Raw genomic sequence first — 21,932 nt, 5'->3', positions numbered from 1 at the left:
GTGCTGGATTTTTCAAAGGGTGCTGTGTGCTGAGTCCATTACACAATGTACTTTATGCTGAGTCCTTCAAAAATGTGGTATGCTAATTCATACCAAGTGGTGCTATGTGCTGACCCCTTGAGAAGGGAGGGACAGGTGATTTTTTTCAATGGGTGCTGTGGGCCCAGTCCTTTACACAGGGTACTTTTGCTGAGTGCTTCAAAGAGGGCTGTGTGCTGAGTTACCTCAATGGGTGCAATGTGCTGCATCCTTGAGAAGAGAAGATGAGGTGAGTGCTATATGCCGAGTCCTGTAGACAGTTCTCTGTACTGTCTTTCAAATATTGGTGTGTGTTGAGTTCTTCCACAAGGTGGTATGTGCTGAGTCCTTCAAAACTGTGCTATGTGCTGAGTTTTTCAAATGGTGCTGTGCACTGAGTGTTTTACACAGGGTGCTACATACTCAGCCCTTCAAAGGGTGGTGTGTATGGAGACTTATCACAGGATGCTATGTGCTGAGTCCTGGGAAAGAGTGCTACGTGCTGAGTTTTTCAAAGTGTGCCATGCACTGAGTCCTATACACTGCATGCTATGGATTCCCTCCTTCAAAGGGTGCTGTGTGCTGAGTCCTCCCAAAGGCTATTATATGCTAAGTCCTTCAAAGGGCACATTGTGCTGAGACTTTTACTCAGGGTGCTTTGTGATGTTTTTTGAAGTATGCTGTGTGCTGAGTCATCCAAAAGGGTGCTATGTTCTGCGTCCTTGAGAGGTAGTTTTCCCCAACAATCTCTCTCAGTCTCTCAGTCTCTCAGTCTCTCAGTCTCTCAGTCTCTCAGTCTCTCAGTCTCTCAGTCTCTCTCTCTCTCTCTCTCTCTCTCTCTCTCTCTGTCTCTCTCTCTCTCTCTCACTGTGTCACTGTGCACATGTTTGATATGTGGAGTGGAGAGGCTTGGAGGAGAGTCTCCTCTTGTCGTGGGGCTGAGGGGAGATTCGATCCCCTGAGCAAGTGCTAGGGTTGGTGGGGAGTGCTGAGCTGAGGTGAGGCTGTAATTCCCATGGCCTGGAAGCCTTAGGGCCCAGTCAGGGCTGCTCTTGTGGGCAAGATAGGGGGCGGAGCCAAGGGGAAGAGGGGACTGGGCCAAGGGGAGGAGGGGGCAGGGCCCAGGGGCCTCACTGTGGAGGCAGCAGTGGCCAGGGTCTCACAGGGGCAGGTGCGCATGCGCAGAGGGTGTGAGGCGGCACGTGAGAGAAGTGGAGCTAGAGAGAGAGCGGAGAGTAGAGAGGACAGGCACGAGGGGAAGTGGCTTCACATGCTCTGTTCGTGGATGAATAGAAAAATAGCCAAAATGAGAAAAAGGCAACAAATGTACAGCCAAGAAGAATGTCGTTAGAATAAAGGTAGAGGCAATAAAGGTGCAGCCAAGTGTATAGGAAGCCTTGAACCAACACCCCCTTCCTGCAGGCATGCTTCCATGAAGCTTATGCTTTGTCTGGCGTGAACTCTCACACAGATTCAGCAGGAGGTGTCATGGAATTTCTTCCTTTTTTATTTTTTACTTGAAGCTCATGAATGTCTTGGTGCACAGAAGAGACAAATCTAAAGATCATCCAGAAAATGACTGGAAATATAAGAATAAGTATTGCGTGAATTGATCTGACAATGGCAATTATAATTATTATATGAATCCAATCCAGAGGATTGAGGGCCTCCACGTTATGCTTAAATAACGCTGCCAAAGATTGTAAATTTTTTACATCTGAATGAACTTTACTAACTGCTGTAATTTTGTCCTGTAAAGCCTCCATAACATTAGAGATATCTTTATCTATCCAAACTGCTAACAAATGATTTTTGGTGGCATTCCAATTAAAAGAAAAGTTATATTTTAGAGCAGTAACACAGATATATTTAAAACTAACCTGACATTTAACTGAGAGTTATGTTTTTAAATTTTGAACTTCCTGACCTATAGACAGAACCACTTCCTCCAGAGCATTTATTTTCATTTCTAACTTTTTATCTATAATTTATTTTTTTACTAGGGCTAATGAAACATTTTTGCTTAAATCAGTAACAAAATGAGCAGTGTTTACTTCATTTACTAAGGCTGCTGTAGAAATCGCTAAAGAGCTAATTATTGTTATTAAAGCACTTATTCCTAAAATCAAGGCCGCAACAAAGCGTTTTGGCTGCAACATAATATCCAGAGTTTTCAACATTTGTAAAGCAGAATTTTTAAACCAAGGGTCATTTTATAGATCTACACGTAACATTACATACGAAGGTCTTTTTAAAATAAAAATTACAGAATATGTTTTACCCAGAGAAGAAGTAAGACAATTAGTAAAAATACAATCCTTACAGCTAATATAATAAGATTTTCCTTGCTTAATAATGATTAAATTATCTAGTATTCCAGCTACAATTCCCATAGGATAACCCACACATGCTCTTACCCCAATTGCAGTTCTCTTAGTTTCTTTCGGCTTTTTCAGTAAAATCATGTTTTTTGCTGCAAAAAGTCTGAACAAATCCAGCTGAATGCCCGTTTTATTGTGAAAGGGAGAGTGACTCACCAAAATGGAAGCTACCCGCCCTGGAGTGAGCCATTTTTTCAGGGGTTCCTCGTGCATATCAGGAGCATAGCCATTAAACTTTGATGAATTATGTTTTAAGTAGGAGGCATAATCATAATCGGGGTTAGCAATGGAAAAATCAAAAATACTATCTGGTGCCCAATGGGGTTGTAAAAAAGAGGCCTTTTGAAATCCACATTCCCACCATTTTGGTGAGGTAATTAATGCATCCCCAAACTGATCCTTGTCATGATATTTTTGTAGGCAGTTACCTAAATGTATATACCTCTTGGGAATGAAAAAGGATTCATGATAAGTATGAAAGCCTAATATCATCATGCCAATTTCCCACATCAATCTTTTTTGAACTTTTATCATTGGATTGAAAAAGGGCATCAGTAAAAAAAGTTCTATAGTTTATAGGCGAACACCCAGGGAGATTTTCTCCTGATAGCGTTATACAAATTGGAGTGGTATCTGTCATTCCTTCATAATTAATTGTTTGAGAAGTCATATGAGAATTAGAATAGTCCTCCAAACCCCCTAGCAGGTCACTATTATTTGTCATTACTTGTATTATATCTTCATCCCTCCCATCCCATGGGATATAGAAGATGAGGATTAGGTACATATGCCCAGTATTGTTCTCCTGAAACAGAGACTGACTGCACAGCAATAATGGCAAGCATAGCAAGAAACATATTTTCAACAGTGCTAGTCTTTCCCGTAGAAACCACAATCTCCTCCGCAGAATGGGTGAGCTTCTTAATTTGTTCCCAGGTTGGTGGTTGAGCTTCTTTTGTTGTCTTTGCCTGTTGAGGAGAAAGGTGAAGACTTTTGAGTTTCTGCATCGTTTTCTTCATTTGCATCTTCTGTTTTTTTTTTTTTTTTGCTGGGTTTCTCTTATTTTTGTAGGGGCACACGAGTCGGTTGAGATTCCAGATGGGTGACTCGGCATCCTGTGGAAACACACATGTATACCCTCTTCCCGAGGTGATTAATATATCAGGCCCTTTCCAGGTGCCTGTGAGCAAATCTTTCCTTTTAACTTTTGGCTGAACTTTAAATCCAATTTCGCTCCAATGTTTTTGCATAAGTCTAAGTTTTTGGTCATTAGTATTAAGGTGACTAATTACAAATAAAGCATGATGGTTTCTCTAGTTAATAAGTCAGCTATCATATTTCCAAATGAAAGAGGTGGGAAACCACCATCTATTCCCTATAATGTAAGCTGGACCAAACTTAGTCATAACTGTTGTGGGAATCTTTCTTTTCCTTTTATTATCAGAGGTCCCTTTTTCTATAACTCTCTGTGCTTTTGGGATAACTCCTTCTGGTTTAGTTTAATCCATTAATTCTGTCTATTGTAACATATCTGGAAATTTTATATTTCTATATTTACTATGAGGGAGCCGCAAAACTGCTTTTGAATTTGCAGGAGTTTCTGGAGGCAGCGTCCCATCAGATGATATATTGATTGGGGAATTGTCCACATCTAATCTTTGGTCCTAGTCTTTATTATTTAGAGAAGCCGTCTCTATTGGACTGGAAAGAAACAACATGCTCTGTTCGCGGATCAATAGAAAAATAGCCAAAACAAGAATAAAGACAGCAAATGTACAGCCAAGAAGAATATAGTAAGAATAAAGGTAGAGGCAATAAAGGTGCAGCCAAGTGTATAGGAAGCCTTGAACCAACACCCCCTTCTGCAGGAATGCTTCCATGAAGCTTATGCTTTGCCTGGCATGATCTCTCAGGGAGACTCAGCAGGAGGTAATGTGGCAGATGGGGTCTGCTCTTAATCATGCAATAGATGTGGGATAATGAAACAAAACATGATTCTCTTTCATCATTACCCAATCTTCATGATGAAGGGAATCCTTCACTCTATTCAGTTTTGCAGCTGGGGAAAATGAGGCATGGAGAAGCCAGGTGATCTACTCATGACCCCCAGCGCACAGGAAGCTTGGCCTGACTTCTCTGCCATGCTCCCTAGGACAGTGGGTGCTATGCAGTCCACTTCTTATGGTGGGAAGTCCACTGCTTGTCAGTCGTGGGGCTTGAACTCTGGGCCAGGACACTGTACCCAAGCTCCTCAGATCAAGGCTAGTGCTCTACCACATGAGCCACAGAATCACTTCCGGTTTTCTGGCGGTTCTTTGAGGATAAGAGTCTCACAGACATTCCTGCCTGGGCCAGCTCTGAACCATGATCTTCATATCTCAGCCTCCTGTGTAGTTAGGATTATAGGCCTGAGCCACGGGCACCCGGCATTAAGTGTAATTTTGGCCTTATTTCTCTCTCTCACACAGGAACTGGTTGAATGGGTGTTGGAGGAGTTGGCCCAGCATCCCTATCTGGCTGGAACCCAAGGTGGTCCTTTCATTCTGGATGTGGGCTGTGGGTCAGGAGCTGTGTCCATCACCCTGTTGAACCAGCTTCATGAGGTAAGCCCCTCTGTGCACTGGGTGGACCATGATGTTTATGCATTGTCCATCCCATGAGTCCTTCCCCAAATCCCTCTGCAAGACCATTGAAAGAAATTGGATGAGGAGGCATTGTCCCCCTGCCCAGCACTATCCTGGGCCTCTGACCTTCACCCTCACCTATCTGGTCAGACCCTGGTTATAAGACAATGAAAACACTCAGTGTCTACTATCCTTTGCTAGTGTGTGTCATTTCAGTTAGGGGGGTGGAGTGCAGAAGAAAGACCCTAGACCTGAAACCTCCCGGGGGACGTTTGTTCTTGTGACAGAGCCCAGTCATTGCTGTGGATAAGGAGGAAGCCACCATCAGACTGACCCAGAACAATGCTCAAAGATAGGTAGGCTGTTAAAGTATCAAACACACTCATGTCTGCTTCCCACTCCCAACTATGGGGTGCAGTGTGGGTGGCTCAGCCCTGGGCATAAAGGATTATAAATGGATGGTGGCAGTCAGGAGCTGGTGGCTCCTGCCCATCATCATGGCTATTTGGGAAGCTGAGGTCTGATGGTCGTGACTCAGAGCCAACCCGGGCAGGAGAGTCCGTGAGATTCTTATCTCCCAAGAACAACCTCCCCCTCAAAACCCACACACACAAAAAGGCAGATTTGGTGTTGTGGCTCAAGTGTTAGAGCCTCAGCCTTGAACAAAAGAAGCTCAGAGATAACCTGAATCCAAGCCCTAGGTCTCACAAAATAATAATAAAATAAATGAACTGTGTATACCTTTTATCTGACGACCAAGACAGATGGATTCAGTCTTCTCGCTGGTTCCTGTAGCCAAAGGTAAAGGGCTTCCCTTGATGTTCCCCAAAACTTCTCTTTCTCTCCTTTATCTGTCCAGGTTCAGTTGCAGGGCATAATTCGGATCATCCCCCTGGATGTGACCTTAGGTACCCTCCCCCATTCGCCTTCCTTGGGGTGACTATCCTGGATGCACTCCCTGCTGGAAAGATGAGGTACCAGAGAGATGGGGGTAGGTATCCCCGACAAACTCCCACATACCCACACCCACACCCCCACACACACCACTAGGCTTACTCAGACTAGCCTTTTCCAAAGACCCTTTATCTCCTTGGATTAACTGACCTAGGAGAGGATCTTGATCCCCTGAAACTGATTATTTTAACTTGGGCTTGCTAGTTGAAATGGGAGCAAAAAAATAAAAGCCTTTGTTGCCCGTCACCCGGGGCTAAGGCTCACACTGTCATCCTAGCTACTCAGGAGGCTGAGATCTGAGGATCACAGTTTGAAGCTAACCATAAGCTAGAAAGCCTGTGAGACTCTACTTTCCATGGAACCACCAAAAAGCCTGAAGTGGAGCTCTGGCTCAAGTGGTAGAGCCCCAACCTTGAGCACGAAAATTCAGAGACAGCTCCCAGATCCTGAGTTCAACCCCACACAAGGAAATGGCCCCGTCTTCTTGCCCACAGACTGCCTGAGCTTCGAGGGCCCTATCTCGGAGTGTGTAAAACACCTGTCCCTGGGTGGTGTATCAGTGCCTTCTGAAATCCGGTGGTGGAAGCGAGCCCTTCCCCTTTGTGCATTCTCAACCCAAACTGGACGGAAGGCAGCATGTGATAAGGCCAGAAGCCTGCAGAGCAGAGAGGTTCCAGCTCTGCCAAGGTGATCAGAATGGGCTTCTTAGAGGCATCACTTGAAAAGAGGGTCTTGCTTAACAAGGGGGAGCTGACAGGAAGCACAGAGAGCAAAGTTGCAGCAGATGATGGACAACATAGCAGAGCGTGTTCATTTCCAGCCAGGACTGTTGGTGAGAAATACGGTAGAGATGTGCGAGACTGTCTGGAGACAGGCCCGATGGGTCACAGAAGAACAGCTATGCAGGGCTGGGATTGTGTCTTAGAGGTAGAGGGCTTGCCTAGCATGCAGGAAACCTCGGGTTTGATTCCTAGGTCCTGCATACACAGAAAATGTCAGAAGTGGCACCGTGGCTCAGGTGGAAGTGCTCACCTGGAGCCAAAGAAACTCGGGGATACCACCCAGGCCCCAAGGCCAACCCCAAGGGCTGTCAACATAAAACAGCTCTACAAGGAACCTTGGTGACCAGTGGATGGCTATGCCCTGTAACTCTTAATAGATCATGCATGCTTTGTGTTTCCTTCTTTGACAGAAGTGAGCTAGACACTCCTTCTGCCCTGGACACCCCGGGACGCATTATCAGCAACCCTCCCAACATCTTCCACTGGGACATGGAACAGCTGGCCCCAGAAATTCTCAGGTACTGGTTGGTTGGGGCAGGGGGATACAGGGAAGGCCCCAGAACTCCTAATGGGTCTGATCTGCCCTGGATGACCAGGCCATCCATAGGAGCCAAATGGTAGCTTAGACAGGGCTAGTGATGTGGAGGGGGCCCTTTAATGCCCATGGCCCCACCCAGATTCTGAGCCTTCCTTTGCTGTCCCTGAGGGAGATAGAGGGGAGTTTAGGTGGTAGTGTCTGGAGGAGGACTAGCTGGAAATTCTGAAGGACTAGACACCTTAAGCCATGTGCTGGTGGCTCACACACCTGTCATCTCATGCCTGTCATCCTGGCCACTTGGGAGGCTGAGATCCAGAGGATCTCATTTCCCAGACCAGGCAGGAAAGTCCCACCAGAGCCTTATCTCCAATCTGCAACTGGCAGTTGTACTGTGGCTCAAGTGGTAGAGCACTGGCCTTAAGGAAAATTAGAATTCAGGGACAGTACCGAAGCCCTGAGTTCAAACCCCGCAAGCAAAAATCAAAGAAAGGAAGGAAGAAAGAAAGACACCCCTTCTTTGCTTGCAAGAGATGTCGAAGTAGTGAGGTTGCTGTGGTTGGGAGACCAGGTGCTGGCCTCACTGTACAGACATTTCTAAGAACTCCCCAGGATTGCCCCAGTGTGAAATCACAGTAGGATGGGTGGTGCCTTACCAAGAACTCCATAGGTCGTGGCCTGTGCCAGGCAGGGAATGGGTGAATGGGAGCAGGGGTGGGATATTAGGGTCAATTATATGCTCTCCATCCATGGAAGAATGGTTTTGGATGCTGGTGTCAAAGCCTGAACTGAAGGGTTGCATGTGGTTTGTGGCCTGACCAGATGGGTTTCCTTTGGGTCTAAGAAGGTGGCTGAAGCCAGGCGCTGCTGGTGGCTCACACTGTGTCATCCTTGATACTCAGGAGATTGAGATCTGATTGATGATCGTGGTTCAAAGCCAGCTTGGGAAGGAAAATCTGTGAGACTTTATCTCCAGTGAACCACCAAAAAGCCAGAAGTGGCACTGTGACTCCAGTGATAGAGGGCCCACCTACAGCTGAAGAGCTGAGGGATTGTGCACAGGCCCAGAGTTCAAACCCCATGACAGACAACCAAAAATAAGGTAGCTGAGATTTCTGCATAGTGGTGTGTACATTTAGGAAATTCCAGGCTGTGTTATGAGCCATTCCAGATGTGTGAGAGGCCATGAATTTTGTCTACAGTTGGTCTGAGGATAGTAGTGCCATCTTCTTGGGGGTGGGATGTTCAGGTTGCTCAGGGACTTCTGAGGCCTTGGGCTACGTGTGTGTGTGTGTGTGTGTGTGTGTGTGTGTGTGTGTGTGTGTGTGTGTGTGTGTGTGTATGTGTTTCCCTCTTCTTTCTCTGTCCACATCCTGGGTCCCTGTTTGACTCTTTCTGCCTCAGATGGTGCCCCTCTTCCATGCCGACCTTGTCCTTTAGCCCCCTATCAAGGTCAACATCGAGTCCTAAATTGCCAGAGGCCTGCATTTCAGCTTTACTTTGAGACCCAAGTCTGGCCTGTCCAAATCTTTGGGTACCTCCAGGGGATTCTGGGCCAGCAGGGCCGGCTGACATAGGCTCTCCCCTACCTCTGGGGGTCCTTAGTCATGCGATGACCTGTTCTTTTTCTCAGCTGGGCCTCTGGCTGCATGTCCCTCTCGTCAGGCTGGCAGTGGAGTGGAGGAAAGGGGGTTTCTGGTGGCTCTGGCCAACTTGAGCTTGATAGCTGACTGAAGGCTGCCCATGCAAGGAGGGTACGGGGATACATGGGAGGTGAGGCCAAAGTGGCTTGGAAGTATCGGTTGGTGTCTAGGAAATGTCAACGTAACTTTTCGCAGGAAAGTCTATCTTCCTGCCCCAGCTTGGCCTATCAGGTCGTTCTAGACAATTCTGGATGTCCAGAATACAGAGGCACAGACTTTAGATTCTACATACAGTGAACTGGGGCATGAGAAACTGGTATGGCCAATACCTCAATGTTCTGGGGCATTAGCCTTGACCTGGCTATGCTCCTCTTGTTAAAAGTTCTCTTAATCCAGTGCTGGCCACATACCAGCCACTTGTGGCAGTGCTATGAAAGTGGTATGAGTGGAAGTGAGATCAAGGGTGACCGATTTATGGCCTGATTGGGGGTGAGGTGGAGGCAAAGGATGTCTGTAAAAAGAATCTTAGAGCTGGAACTCAGGGTTTAGACATTTTCCCTGAGCTTCCTTTGTTCAAAGCTAAACATATGCCACTTGAACCACAGCTCACTTTTCATCTTTTTTAGTAGTTTACTGGAGAGAAGTGTCTCACATACTTTCCTGCCTGGGCTGGCTTCAAGCTGCCATCCTAAGAGCTCAACATCGTAAGTAGGTAGGATTGCTGGTATGAACCATTGGGACCTGCTAAGGATGTTGTTGTGTGTGCTTTTTTGTGCATGAGTGTGTGTGTATGTGTGTGTTCGTGTGTCTACCAAGGCTTGAACTCAGAGCCTATGTGGTATCCTTTAGCTTGTTTGCACAAGGTTGGTGCTCTACCACTTGCACTACAGCACACATCAGCAACCAGCAGCCTCTGACTGTGTCTGGGCCATAGCAGTAAGTTCCATGGGACCTGCCCCTCCATCCGTGCACAGGACCACAGGACCAAGGGAAATGTCACTATGGATGCTCTTTTGTAGTCGGCCTACGACTGAAGACCTTCATTGGACCTCAAGCACTGGTGAGCCCTGGAACTCCAGGGATAGTGAATGCTACAAGCACCAGCCAGCCGGCTGTGGATTCCTGAACCCACAAGTCTTTCATGAGCCCAAGTCAACACCCACAGGAGGTGTGCCTGACAGATTTGCACTCTTGTGATATCTACGTGAGTAGGCTTTACCTGCCATGCCACCTTCTGCCCCTCCTGGCCCAGAACCGTGGTCTGAGACATTGATTTACTGCTCAGACCCACACTGCACCCATGACAGATTTCATTCTGTTGAGCCAGACAATGACCTCCATGCCTCAAGGCTGGACAGTTCTCTGATAATGTGGCTCAATCTGTAGGCAAAAGCCTCCAAATGGGCTGCTCTCAAGACTTGTAGGATACCTAGACATTGGGAGAAACTCAGGGACCCACTGGAAAATACTCTGCTTAGAGCCACAAAGTGAGATCCAAGCAGGCCAGGTGTTGGTCATGGGATGCTGTCACCTAGCTTCAGCTTACCACTTGAGCCAGAGGACCACTTCCAGGTTTCTGGAGTTTCAGAGTTCCCAGACTTTCCTGCTTGGGCTGGCTTTGAACTGCGACCCTCACATCTCAGCCTCCTGAGGAGCTAGGAGGACAGGCATGAGCCACCAGTGCCTGGCTGACTTGGCCTTTCACAACAGTGGACTAGGAGCTCCTGAAAGCTTTTCTTTATTTTTTTTTTGCCAGAACTGGCCTTGAAATCAGGGCTGGGCTCCGGTCTCCTAACTTTTTCCCTCGAGGTTGGCACTTTACCACTTGAGCCATAGCGCAATTTCTGGCTTTTGGTAGTTCACTGGCAAGAAGAGTCTCACTAAGTTTCCTCCTCTGAGCTGGCTTTTACCCACGATCTCTGAACCCAGTCTCCTGAGTAGCTAGGATTTACAGGAGTTGAACCGCTGTTAACATTGGGCTAGAAGCTTTTCTTAAGCAAGAGTTCTTCCCTGCGTTTGCCCTGACTCTTCAATGCAAAGGATGCCTGAGTGTCAGGAGCTGTGAAAAATAGGCTTCCAGCCACAAGAAATGTTGGGGATCCATGGTGAAAAGTCAAGCTAATCTTTCCCCTGGGCCTCATTCTGGGACCCCATCCTCTTCCCTACCAGTGACTCAAGTACAAACCTTGACCCAGACTCGCATGTCATGCCAGATTTGTCTGAAGCCACAGAACCTCCATTCCACCCACACCACCTGCTCTACACCACACCTCAGGACCTTTGCCCATGTTGTACCTTCTGCATGAGGCTCTCTATCCTGTTTCCTGCCTTAGAACTTCTGTGGAATTTTGGCAATGGTTATATCACCGGTTGGAGCAAGTCTTCCCTTCCTTTTTCCCTCGAGAGATGGAAATTGTGCAGGCTAACTGGCAAATGCTCTATCTTGGTGTGTGTGTGTGTGTGTGTGTGTGTGTGTGTGTGTGTGTGTGTGTGTGTGTGTGTGTCTGTGTGTCTGTGTGTCTGTGTGTCTGTGTGTCTGTGTGTCTGTGTGTCTGTGTGTCTGTGTGTGTCTGTGTGACTGTGTCTGTGTCTGTGTCTGTGTGTCTGTGTGTCTGTGCCAGTCCTGGGGTTTGAATTCATGGCCTGGACACTATCCCTGAGCTTTTGTGCTCAAAGCTAGCACTCTACTCCTTGAATCCCAACTCTACTTCTGGCTTTTTGGGTGTTTAATTGGACAAAATTGTTTCATATAGGCTTTCCTGCTTGTAATTGTGATCTTCAGAATTTAGCCTCCTGAGTAGCTGAGATTACTGAGGTCAGCCACAAGCACCTGCCCTCTACCTCTTTCCTCTAACCTTGGCCCTCCTGAGTCCCAGAAGAATATGTCTCACCAGGCTCCCTTTTATTTTTTCCCATTGTTGGGGCATGAACTCAGGGTCTGGGCAGGTTCCTTAGCTTCTTTTGCTCAAGGCTAGTCACAGTGCCACGTTTGGCTTTTTCTGTTTCTGTGGTACTGAGGAATTGAACCCAGGGCTTCGTGCATACTACGTAATCACTCTACCACTAAGCCATATTCGAAGCCCAAGGCAGACTTGTAACAGGAGTTATGAGGGTGGGATTTATTGGCTTACCCTTTGGCATAGAAATCGCTGACTATTTCATAACTTTGCTAAGATTTGGGACCAGTCAATGACTCGGCAATGAGGAATGATGAATGAGTGAGAGCCACCAGGCCCTAGAAGCCTAGGCTCACATCCCACAGAGGGATAGAGAATATAGATCCAGAAACTTGGATCACTCCTGGAGGCAGTGGCAGGCTGCTAGGTGTCCCAATGGGACACCTCAGCTAGAACATAATGCATCCATTGCACACACCAGCCCAGGCAAAGCCTTCGGGGATTCAGTTATTAAATGACAGAGGGATGCTTTGTTCAAGCTGCTGGCTGATACTTAGTACTCTCTGAGGGCTTGTCCCAACCGGCCCAGGTTGGGGCGGCTGGGCATGGGCAACCTGCTGAATGCCCATCATCCATACATCATCCATCCATACACAGAGACATGGAGTTACTGTTCCCTTTTGTTGAGGGGGGTTACAGTTGTGGGGTTTAACTATGAGCCTAGCTCCTTTTGCTCAGGGGAAGCACTCTGCAACTTGAGCTACAGCCCCACTCATGGAGTTATTTTTTTTCATGTGATCTCTTAGAAATAAGAGTGTTGCCAACTTTCCTGCCCTGGCTGAATTCAAATTGGCATTCACTACATCTCAGCTTCCTGAGGAGCTAGGATTACAGACAGAAGCCGCTGACACCTGGGTTTCTTTTCTTCTTGTTCTTTTTTTAATCATGACAATCTGAAATCTTCAAGGTGTCATTCCAATGGTTTGCATTCGAAGTAAACTACCCAGTCCTGGAGATCAAATGCTAGGACTGCTACCCACAAATGGAGGGAGATCCTGACAAACTCATTCCTATTTTTGTGAATGCTAATGGAATGTTATAAAAGAAATAATTAAATTTGCAGTTAATGCATGATTCTATTTTAGAATGCCACGCAAATATTATTGGATTTATGTCTTCCATTCTAGCACCATAATATGATTCCCGAAATGGAAGGATATTGACTAATTTTTAATTAATGTTTTTATAAGTATTCTACCATGATACTTCATTAAATAGTGGCATAATGTAATAACTAATTATTGGTAATAATATACATAATTGAATATCCTCACATTCCCTCTTTCTCTCTCTTTCTCTCTCTCTCTCTACACACACACACACACACACACACACACACACACACACATACATATTTATTCATGAAGAAGCCAATTTGACAAATTTTTGTCTTTGCTGTGAAAGTACGATGTATAATCCATATGCAAATATAATCTACATGAAATGATGTAATAAATGAAGTGTTATATGTATAATACATAAGGGTATTAATAATAAGGGTAATAATAAATAAGGGTAATAAACTTTATACACATTAAACCCATGTATGTAAATAGATCTCATATAAGAATATTATGCTGAGGCTTTAATTCAAACCCTGGGAACTGGTCTGAATTTCTTGTCTTTAAAGTCAGTGAGCTTCCCCTTTACCCACAATGCTACAGAGTTACCCAGACACTGAGTTCAATCCCAGGCCTGCCGGAACAATGATGCAAATTGCACGCCAGAGCCTTATTATTTATTTATTTACTTACTTACTTATTTGCCAAGCACGGGGCTTGAACTTAGGTCTTGGCACCTCTTCCACAGCCAACCCTGGGTTCCTAGGACCAGAGTTCAAATCTCAGAGCTGGCCAAAATAATAAGGAAAAGGATAAAATTGAGAAGTTCAAGAAGGTGGTTTTACTCTTTTTTCCTTTGAATTGTAACCATCCTGGGTCTAAATGACAAGGCCCAGAAAGTACACATGATCTTGGACTGGGGATTTGCATTAATGATGTGGGGAATGAAGGAAGGAGAATGGACTGGAAGAAGTAGAAGAAGGGCCTTCAAATCTGACAGAGAGTCAAAAACCTACTCCCTAAGACCAGAGAGTAGGGTTTTTCTACTCTGTTCCTCCCCTCTCCCCCATGAAACTGGCTCTCTATTCTTAACGTAAAGATACACTGAGGCTCCCTTCACCTGAGGGAAAAAGGTTAATTAGTCATCGTTTGAAGAGGCTGAGAAAAGCCTGACCCTGTTGTAACTCTAGCAAATGTTTGAGGTTTCCTTTTGCAGGCTATGCCTGGAATGAATAAAGTGGTTTTGCAGCTCACTTCACTGTTGAGTGTGTACATTCTGCCTCCTAATCCTGCAGGCCTAGGTCTCTTCACCTAGCCCTGCTTTTGAAATTGTTTTCTGTCCTTCAAATTCAGTGTTACACTGGAGTTCTTCCTGCTAACAGGGCTAAGGCTTGGATCCTGAGAACTTCATTTGAACCCAGGATGGGAAAATAATGTTTCTTTCCTGTTTCTATAGCTTGAGAACTCTAAGAACATTTAGAGTGCAAGTAACTTCTCATCACCAAGGGAAACACAGGAAGCTCTTGAACATCTGACCTTTCAGAAGTGGAAGTCAGAGTGTCGTAGACTTTCCTGCCCTGGCTGGCTTCACCCTGTGATCCTGACACCTCAGTCTCCTGAGCTAGAGTGATGGGCCTGAGCTACTGGTGCTGTGCTAGCTTCAGAACTGTAATGACATTGACAATATAAGTCAAGTGCTTATCACAAAGGGCTTGGGGAGCATATTATGCCTTTCAACATTGGACCTTTCAGAACCCAGTAAGACACAAGGTTATAATGTTAGAGTCTGAGAGGCTGGGCATATGGATCTGCTATACTTGAACCTTGAGCCCTGACTCCAACTCTGGTGTATATCAATGTTCATTTTCCAGAAAATCTTCTCATAGTTAGCAAATAGAAAAAGTACTTTGATTATCCCTCACTCTTTTTCCAGTTGTTTTTTTCATACTGAAGCCTGGGTGCTCTCCCTGCACCCTTCAGCTCAAGGCAAACACTCTACCACTTGAGCCACAGTGCCATGTGAGGTCTTTTGGTGATTCATTGGAGATAAGAATCTAACAGGCTTTCCTTGTGTAGGCTGTCTTGGAACTGTGGTCTGAGAAGCTAGGGTTTCAAGAATTCCCCACTAGCAACTGGCCTATTGTTTTTGCCAGTCCTGTGGCTTGATCTAAGGACCTGGGTACTGTCTCTGATCTTCTTTTTCTCAAGGCTAGCACTCTACCACTTGAGCCACTCCACAGCTTCTGGGTTTTTCTGAGTATGTGGCACTGAGGATTCAAACCCTGGCATTCATGCATGCTCAGCAAGCTCTATACCACTAAGCCACATCCACAGCCCCACCCTTACAATTTTATCCCACAACTTGCCTATCCTCAAGAAAAGGCTTCTGAGTATAAATCATCTAAAGGAATCCCTATAGTAAGTTGTCTAAAGATAATTAAGACAAAGCTCATACTTGGGAGAGACTCTAAACATGTGATGACAGTGACTAATGCCTCCATTTAATTATGTATCATGTTTCAACATTTAATAAAGTATTAATGAATAACAAGTCAATGACCTGATTTATTGTGTATAATTTTATACTAGATGTACAAAACATAATAAATATTATGTGTATAATAATACTAAATACAATAAACTATACAATGAATAAAATACATACAAAATCAATAATTATAATAATCAATATATAATATGCATGCATATGTACATATATATCATATTTTACACGTGTATAGAAATATTTTTTAAATTGAAGGGCCTCAATGCAGGCCCTGGGTACTCTAGCTTGAATTTCTTTTCCTCAAGGACAGTGAGCTTCCCCTTCACCAATAGAGTAAAGAGTTACCCAGACGATGAGCTCAAATCCCTTCAATGCCAGAAATACTGGCTCCAAGTCCAAGACAGTAACTTAAAATTTTTAATGGAAGCACTTATGTTTATTCAGTTCCATACTGAACATTAAAAAAAAAACCAATGTAGAATTTTGTACAGTTATTCAGATATCCTTCCCTTACCCCCAAAGTGCTTCTTTGAGCACTACATTATTTATGTATGTTTTTTATTGTAAAAATGTTGTACAGAGGGGTTACAGTTACATTAACAAAGTAATGAGTACATTTCCTATTGAGCATTGTTGCTTCCTCCTTTGTTCTCCTCCTACCTGTTTGATTTTCATCTGTCCCGCGGAAGATGGATGGGGTCCGTGGAAAGGTAAGTGTCCTGCTGGCCCATTCACCAGCCTCCTGTAGTCCCGGAGACAGTCAGATGCAGCAGGGAGTCAAGTCAAGCAGGAACTCGTTTATCACCATGTAGCAAGCAATTTTTAAAGCAAAAAACCGTGTGGCATGGAAGGGGAAGAAAAGGAACCAACCAATCACTGTAGAGGTCACCCTATCATGCACCTAAGCTTTCTATACTTTCCCTGCTGTCTTTCGAGCTATTTAAGTACAGACGTCACTTTGCCTGGTTGTGGTACACAGTCAGATTTTAACATAAACAATTCCGACTCTGCCCACTCAACTGCCTCTCAGCGCCACCTTTGCTCTCCATGTACCCTACAGATTCCTCCTTTTTGTTTTAATGGCAAACCCACCTCTTGCTGAGGTTCAGGTCAGGGCACCTCTTATGAGGTTCGCCCAATTGGCACCTCCTCTTTCCGTGGTTCACCTAAAGTATGGAGTAATCTTCAGCACTGAGCTTATCATGATAGACACGCAGAGCCATGCGTTGGATATCTTGGGCTCCATCCTTTTTGATATAACCGCAAGGCCCACATCCTGCTCATCTCCCAGTTAGTTAGTTAGTTATCCTTTTTCCCTCCTCAGTAAAGTTAATAAACGTCAGCCCCACCACAGTTAGAAATGTCTGAAGCAGTTCGATTACTTCTGGGACATATATAAAGTCACTATCTTATAAGGTTGACCTCTTTAAAGCATGGGAACAGCCTGGATATTGGGGGTACCACACATGAGGCACAGTTCATCCTCGTGGGCCCCCACACTCAGGCCATCCTTGGTAAAGGGGTCTCAATCTCCAACATCCCAGGATCCTCTAGCCAGGTCAAAGATGTCAAAATGAAGCTCAGGCCACCAGGTCGAAGGGACAGCTTCTCTTTTGGTGCTGTTGATTTCTCCATTTGATCACTGCCCAGGTCACGCATTGAGGTTGATGTGGATTCAGTAGGGCCATTGCCAGGACTAGGAGGGTCAGGACAGCCAACAGCTGGAGTATCACCATCTGTAATTGTTAAAGAACGCAAGAGCTTCTCAAGGGCTGATTGCCCTTGGGGATGGATAGTAATTATCTTTTTAGCTTTCCCTCTTTTAAACACAAGCCTCGACCAGCATAGCCGTTTTACTTTCCTTGTTGGTTAGTTTATCATTGGGCTTCTTCCTGTATAGAAGAAATGGGTAAAACTTAAAGTTCCTGGCTGGGATCCAAATGGGGGCTGTCTCCCATATGGGAAAAACATATCTCAATCCCCTGCCCATGGTAACTAGGGGGTCCGGTCTGCTCCATTGTTGTGTCAGGGGGGTCCTTCCACCTGACTTTCACTTGGGGCTTAGGATTTAGTTGTCCCCAGTGCTTCTGAAACCTGGATTCAATTGCCCCTTTTGAAAAATTTAAAGTGTTAATGGTAAACAAAGCTATCTGTAACTATATATGGGGGTTAACTCCCATTTCTTTCTATAATTGCTTGGCCTTGGAGATTATAAGGATTTCCTGTATGAGTAACATGCCATCTGTCAAAGAACTCTGACATTGCTTTACTAACAAAACAATGTCCATTATAGCTTTAACTTGTGCTAGTAGACCCAAGGTGGCAAAGCATTGAAGAAAATGTGCTTCTGAATGTTTAGGTCTTTCTCCTGCATGTGCTGTAGCCCAACATGCTCCTGAATAGGTATCTATAGAAACAAATATATATTTAAGCTTACCAAAGGCTGGAAAATGAGTCACATCAGTTTTCCAGAGGACATTGGGTTTGAGGCCTCTGGGATTTACCCCTGGTGGTTGTAGCGGGGATATTTTTAAGAAGGGCTGGCATGTTTTACGGGTATGTACTATCCTTTTGAGGTCCTCTACAGGAATCTGAGGAAATCTATGTTGAAAACCACTCCAATTATTGTGGGTTAAATCATGTAAACGGGTGGCCTCTTGTAACATTAAAGCTTGTGGACCAGTAGCTAACTGGTCTGTCCAATTATTGCCCATGGATAAAAACCCAGGAAGTTTTGAATGCCCTCTCAAATATTGAATATGAATAGGGGCTCCCCATCCATCTAATAGGCCCTTAAGGGTGTCCAAAATGGGAAAATAGGGTTTCCATCCAGCTTAATATGTGCCTGGGGAATATGAGGGAGCAAGTTAATCATATAAACTATCAGAATACAAATTAAGGGGTTTTTGAATGTCCCAAAGGACCATAATTACGGCAAACATTTCTTTTTATTGTGCTGACCCTTGACAAGGTTGAAATCTTTGTTGGCTTGGGGTCTTTTTTTGCTGCTCAAAGGCTGCATACGCAGAGCCTGTTTTACCTCCATCAGTAAAAACAGAGAAAGCACCAGGAATAGGTGTAGGAGAAAATAGAGAAGGCATTATGAGGGAAAGTCACCATAACCTGACGGTCCATTTAGATGACCCATAATGGCAGTCAATTTGACCTAGAAACCCTTCCAGGGAGAGAGCAAGTTGAGCATTGGCTCAAGTGAGCACTCAAGGTCTGCCATCTGAAAAGGAAAAACAATGGAGTGAGGGTCAAGGCCATAAGGCCTTTGGAATTGGGTCCTTCCCTTGACAATAGCAATCGGCAAGTTGGTCTGCCTGAGAGTACACCTGAGATGTGCCCCCCAGGGGAGTGTGAATCCACTCTAATGGCTCCCCTCCTTTGACTTAAAACTGCAGAAATCAATGTAACACCTGCAAACAACGAGAGGGAAATGGGCTTAAGAATAGAATACCTTTTCAGGGAAAGTTCATCCAGGGATCTTTGGAACTGTAAAAATATTGCCTGATGGCTGCTTGTAATTATAATAACTTCTTGGGGTGTCCTGTCTTTTAGTCCGGTGAATAAGGGCACAAGACTATTTTAGGGATGGTAACCCATGGAAATAGCCAATTGATTTCCCATAAAAGACTTTGAAGTTGGGTTAGGGACAGAGATGCTGGAATATCCAGCAAAGGCTTAAGGGGGCTGGCCTGAGTCAAGGTAAAGTGGGATCGGAACACCTTAAAAGGAGGTACCATTTGAATTTTATTTAGGGCTATGTTAAAAACCCCCTTTTTTAATATGGTGCGAACCTGGGCTAGAAGTCCCTCCAGGCGGCCCAGGTCTTGGTGCCCCCGAATTATGTCATCCATGTAGGCATAAGCAAGGGAGGTGTCTGAACCCAGCACAGGCCCTGAAAGTGTGGCCAAGTATTGTTAGCAAAAGGCCAGGCTATTGGCCATTCCCTGTGGCAGCAACGTCCATTCAAACCCCCGATCAGGATGGGAAAAAATTTAGAGAAGGGATGGAGAAGGCAAATTTCTTGCAGTCATCCAGATGCAAGGGGATTGAAAAAAAACTATCTTTAATATCAATTACAACCAAGGTATATTCTGAAGCGGGAGTCCAGGGCATTCCTCTTAGGGAATTCCCACTAGCTCTATCCTTTCAGTTACCTTATGTAGATCTTGGAGCATAAACCAAGCCCGGATGCTTTTTGGATAACAAATACAGGTGTGTTCCAAGGACTCACAGAAGGGAGTATGTGCCCAAGTTTTATCTGTTCCTCCAACAAAAGGTGGCATGCTACAAGTTTAGGTTTGGTCAATGGCCACTGCTCCACCCAAATAGGGCTTCTCAGTTCCCACCTAATGGGAGGTACTTGGAGGACAATTGCTTTTAGGATTGGGGGTGCACCCAAGTGGGTCCCTTATGTTCTTCTCTGTACTTATGAAAGTTAAAAAATTCTTTTTCTTAACTCCCTCTAGATCCTGTTTAAGTCTTTGTGATTCTACTCCATCCAGGATATCGATGATCTGTAGTGACCACAGCATCCATTTGTCTTAGCATGTCTTGCCAAGTAAATTGGTGGTGAGGATTTTTGTCAGTAAAGGGCATATCTTTTCCTGCTCACCATATAGGCTAGTCCATTTCATAAGGGCGACCGGCACTTTGGACTGGGTTTTGCCCCCTACCCCCAATATCGGGGGCCCGTGTGCAAGCTTCCAGTCCTAGGGAACTTCCTCCTCCCTGAGTATGGTTCAATCTGCCCTCATGTCAATTAGGCAGTGAAACTGCTTTACACCTATGAAAATACTCATTTTAGGGCGGAGTTCTCCCTCAGGGGGATGGTCCAATGAGCCTGGGTCGTCTTGCCATGAGGCTGCCTGGGTCTTACAGCAGAGGGGGTTCTTCCTTGAGCTAACGGGACTGGAGGATGCCCTTCTCCTAGTTTAAAGGCTTCCCATCTAAATCAAATTTGGATCGACAATGGTATCCCTTCCGGCACCTGCGGCAGGGTGTAGGGAGTGGTTTGGACCCCCCGGGCTGGTTGGCAGGGGTGGAGGGCAGGGGGGATTGTTTTGAACAGTCCCGCTTAAAGGGGACCTCCTGGCTGCATTTAAAACAAGTCCCTCTCCCTGATGGCCATGGGGTTCCTTGGCCCTGGGCTGCCAGAGCCTGGGTAAAAGCCTGCAGATGTCTGAGCCTGTAAAGGTAAATATAGTGATTGGGCCTGGGGCTTTGTGTTCCACATCCTGGGAGGCCACCACCCATGTGCTCAGGGAACACTGTCTCAATCCCACGCAGGCTGTGTGGTGGTCTGCATTCATCCCTTCCTAAACCAGTAGCTTTACAAAATGATCTCGGAGGTCCCCTGCTGGCGACTTGCGGTGAACACTGTTGGACTCGGTCTAAAATATCAGGTAGAAGCTCACCCAGGTTTTGTCTCACTCCTGGGGGACTCCTATGGGGGACTTTGTGGGTCCTTCATCCAATTAGTACCACTTGGCAAGTCTGGCCTGCCTCACGTGGTCGCAGTACGGGGCCAGTTATTGAGTGATGTCTGTATCTTATTTTTATATATTATATTATTATCAATTATTTGTTATAAAATTATACCTCCATTAATTAATCACATTAAGAGACTTAATAAAGTATTAATTAATCAATGACCTATATTTATTGCTTACAATCATATACTGGAACGACTAGCTAATTAGTAATTTAATTAGTACATTTCAAACATTGTATTTGTATTCCTATAGATAGGAACAAGTTTCCTAGATCTTCAGCCGTGTGCAGTCCCGGGATAGAACTTAGGGACTAGGTGTCTGGGTTGGACTCAGGCTTCACTGACAGCCTCTAGCCTTCGACCATGCAAGGTCATGTACAATTTTCAAGCCAAGTAATTGAGATCCAGGAGGGTCACAGTACTAAGGAAACAAAGGTAAAACTGTTGTATAAAACTTCCTGGTTTGTTCCTCCTCCATTTTTGTTGTTTTGATGGTTTTTTTGTTTTTTTGTTTTTGTTTTTTTTGCAATAGCTGGGAGTTGAACTTGGGTCCTAGGATCCCTGAATCATCTGTGGGGGTAAAAGCTGCACCCAGCCTAGGATAATCATGGTTTAAGACACAATAAAATGCTTCCTTGAGCAAAAGGAGCTCAGGGAAAATGTCTAGGCTCACAGTTCAAGCCTCAGGAATTGTCACAAAAAAAGAGCCAGTAGCTCCATGTGTCTGTGAATGTATTTGTATCCGGGAACATCCAGAGTCTCGATGAAGAAAGGCACACAGATAGGAAATTTGCTTTGAATAGAAAGATTTCATAGCACAGAGAGTACTTCAAGATGGTGCATGTTTCCTCGCTCTGCTAAATGTTCCCATTATAGCCTGAGGGGTTCTTCATACCCCAGGCTGCTGGAGAAAGTCTGTCTCATTGTTAGAACAGACAGAGAAAAAGCCTCACTCCTGTACAGCTGTG

General features: G+C 45.2%; 1 protein-coding gene across 1 annotated transcript in view; it reads left to right on the top strand.

Moving 5' to 3' along the window:
* Window positions 1-4,925: 4,925 nt before the first annotated feature.
* LOC138808614 (uncharacterized) overlaps window positions 4,926-21,932 on the top strand; it is a 29,125-nt gene continuing 12,118 nt past the window's right edge. Inside the window, exons 1-5 of the mRNA XM_069994901.1 lie at window positions 4,926-5,002; window positions 5,883-6,014; window positions 6,472-6,664; window positions 7,170-7,277; window positions 9,828-9,873. Of these exons, the coding sequence (XP_069851002.1) occupies window positions 5,993-6,014; window positions 6,472-6,664; window positions 7,170-7,277; window positions 9,828-9,873 (369 nt within the window). The 5' untranslated portion in view covers window positions 4,926-5,002; window positions 5,883-5,992. The remainder of the gene's footprint in view (window positions 5,003-5,882; window positions 6,015-6,471; window positions 6,665-7,169; window positions 7,278-9,827; window positions 9,874-21,932) is intronic.

The sequence above is a fragment of the Dipodomys merriami genome, unplaced genomic scaffold, assembly GCF_024711535.1.
Source record: "Dipodomys merriami isolate MVZ:Mamm:240054 unplaced genomic scaffold, mDipMer1.0.p SCAF_46, whole genome shotgun sequence".
Classification (NCBI taxonomy): Eukaryota; Metazoa; Chordata; class Mammalia; order Rodentia; family Heteromyidae; genus Dipodomys; species Dipodomys merriami.
The sequence above is the reverse complement of the archived record's forward strand: the minus strand, read 5'-3'. Positions and strand labels throughout refer to the sequence as shown.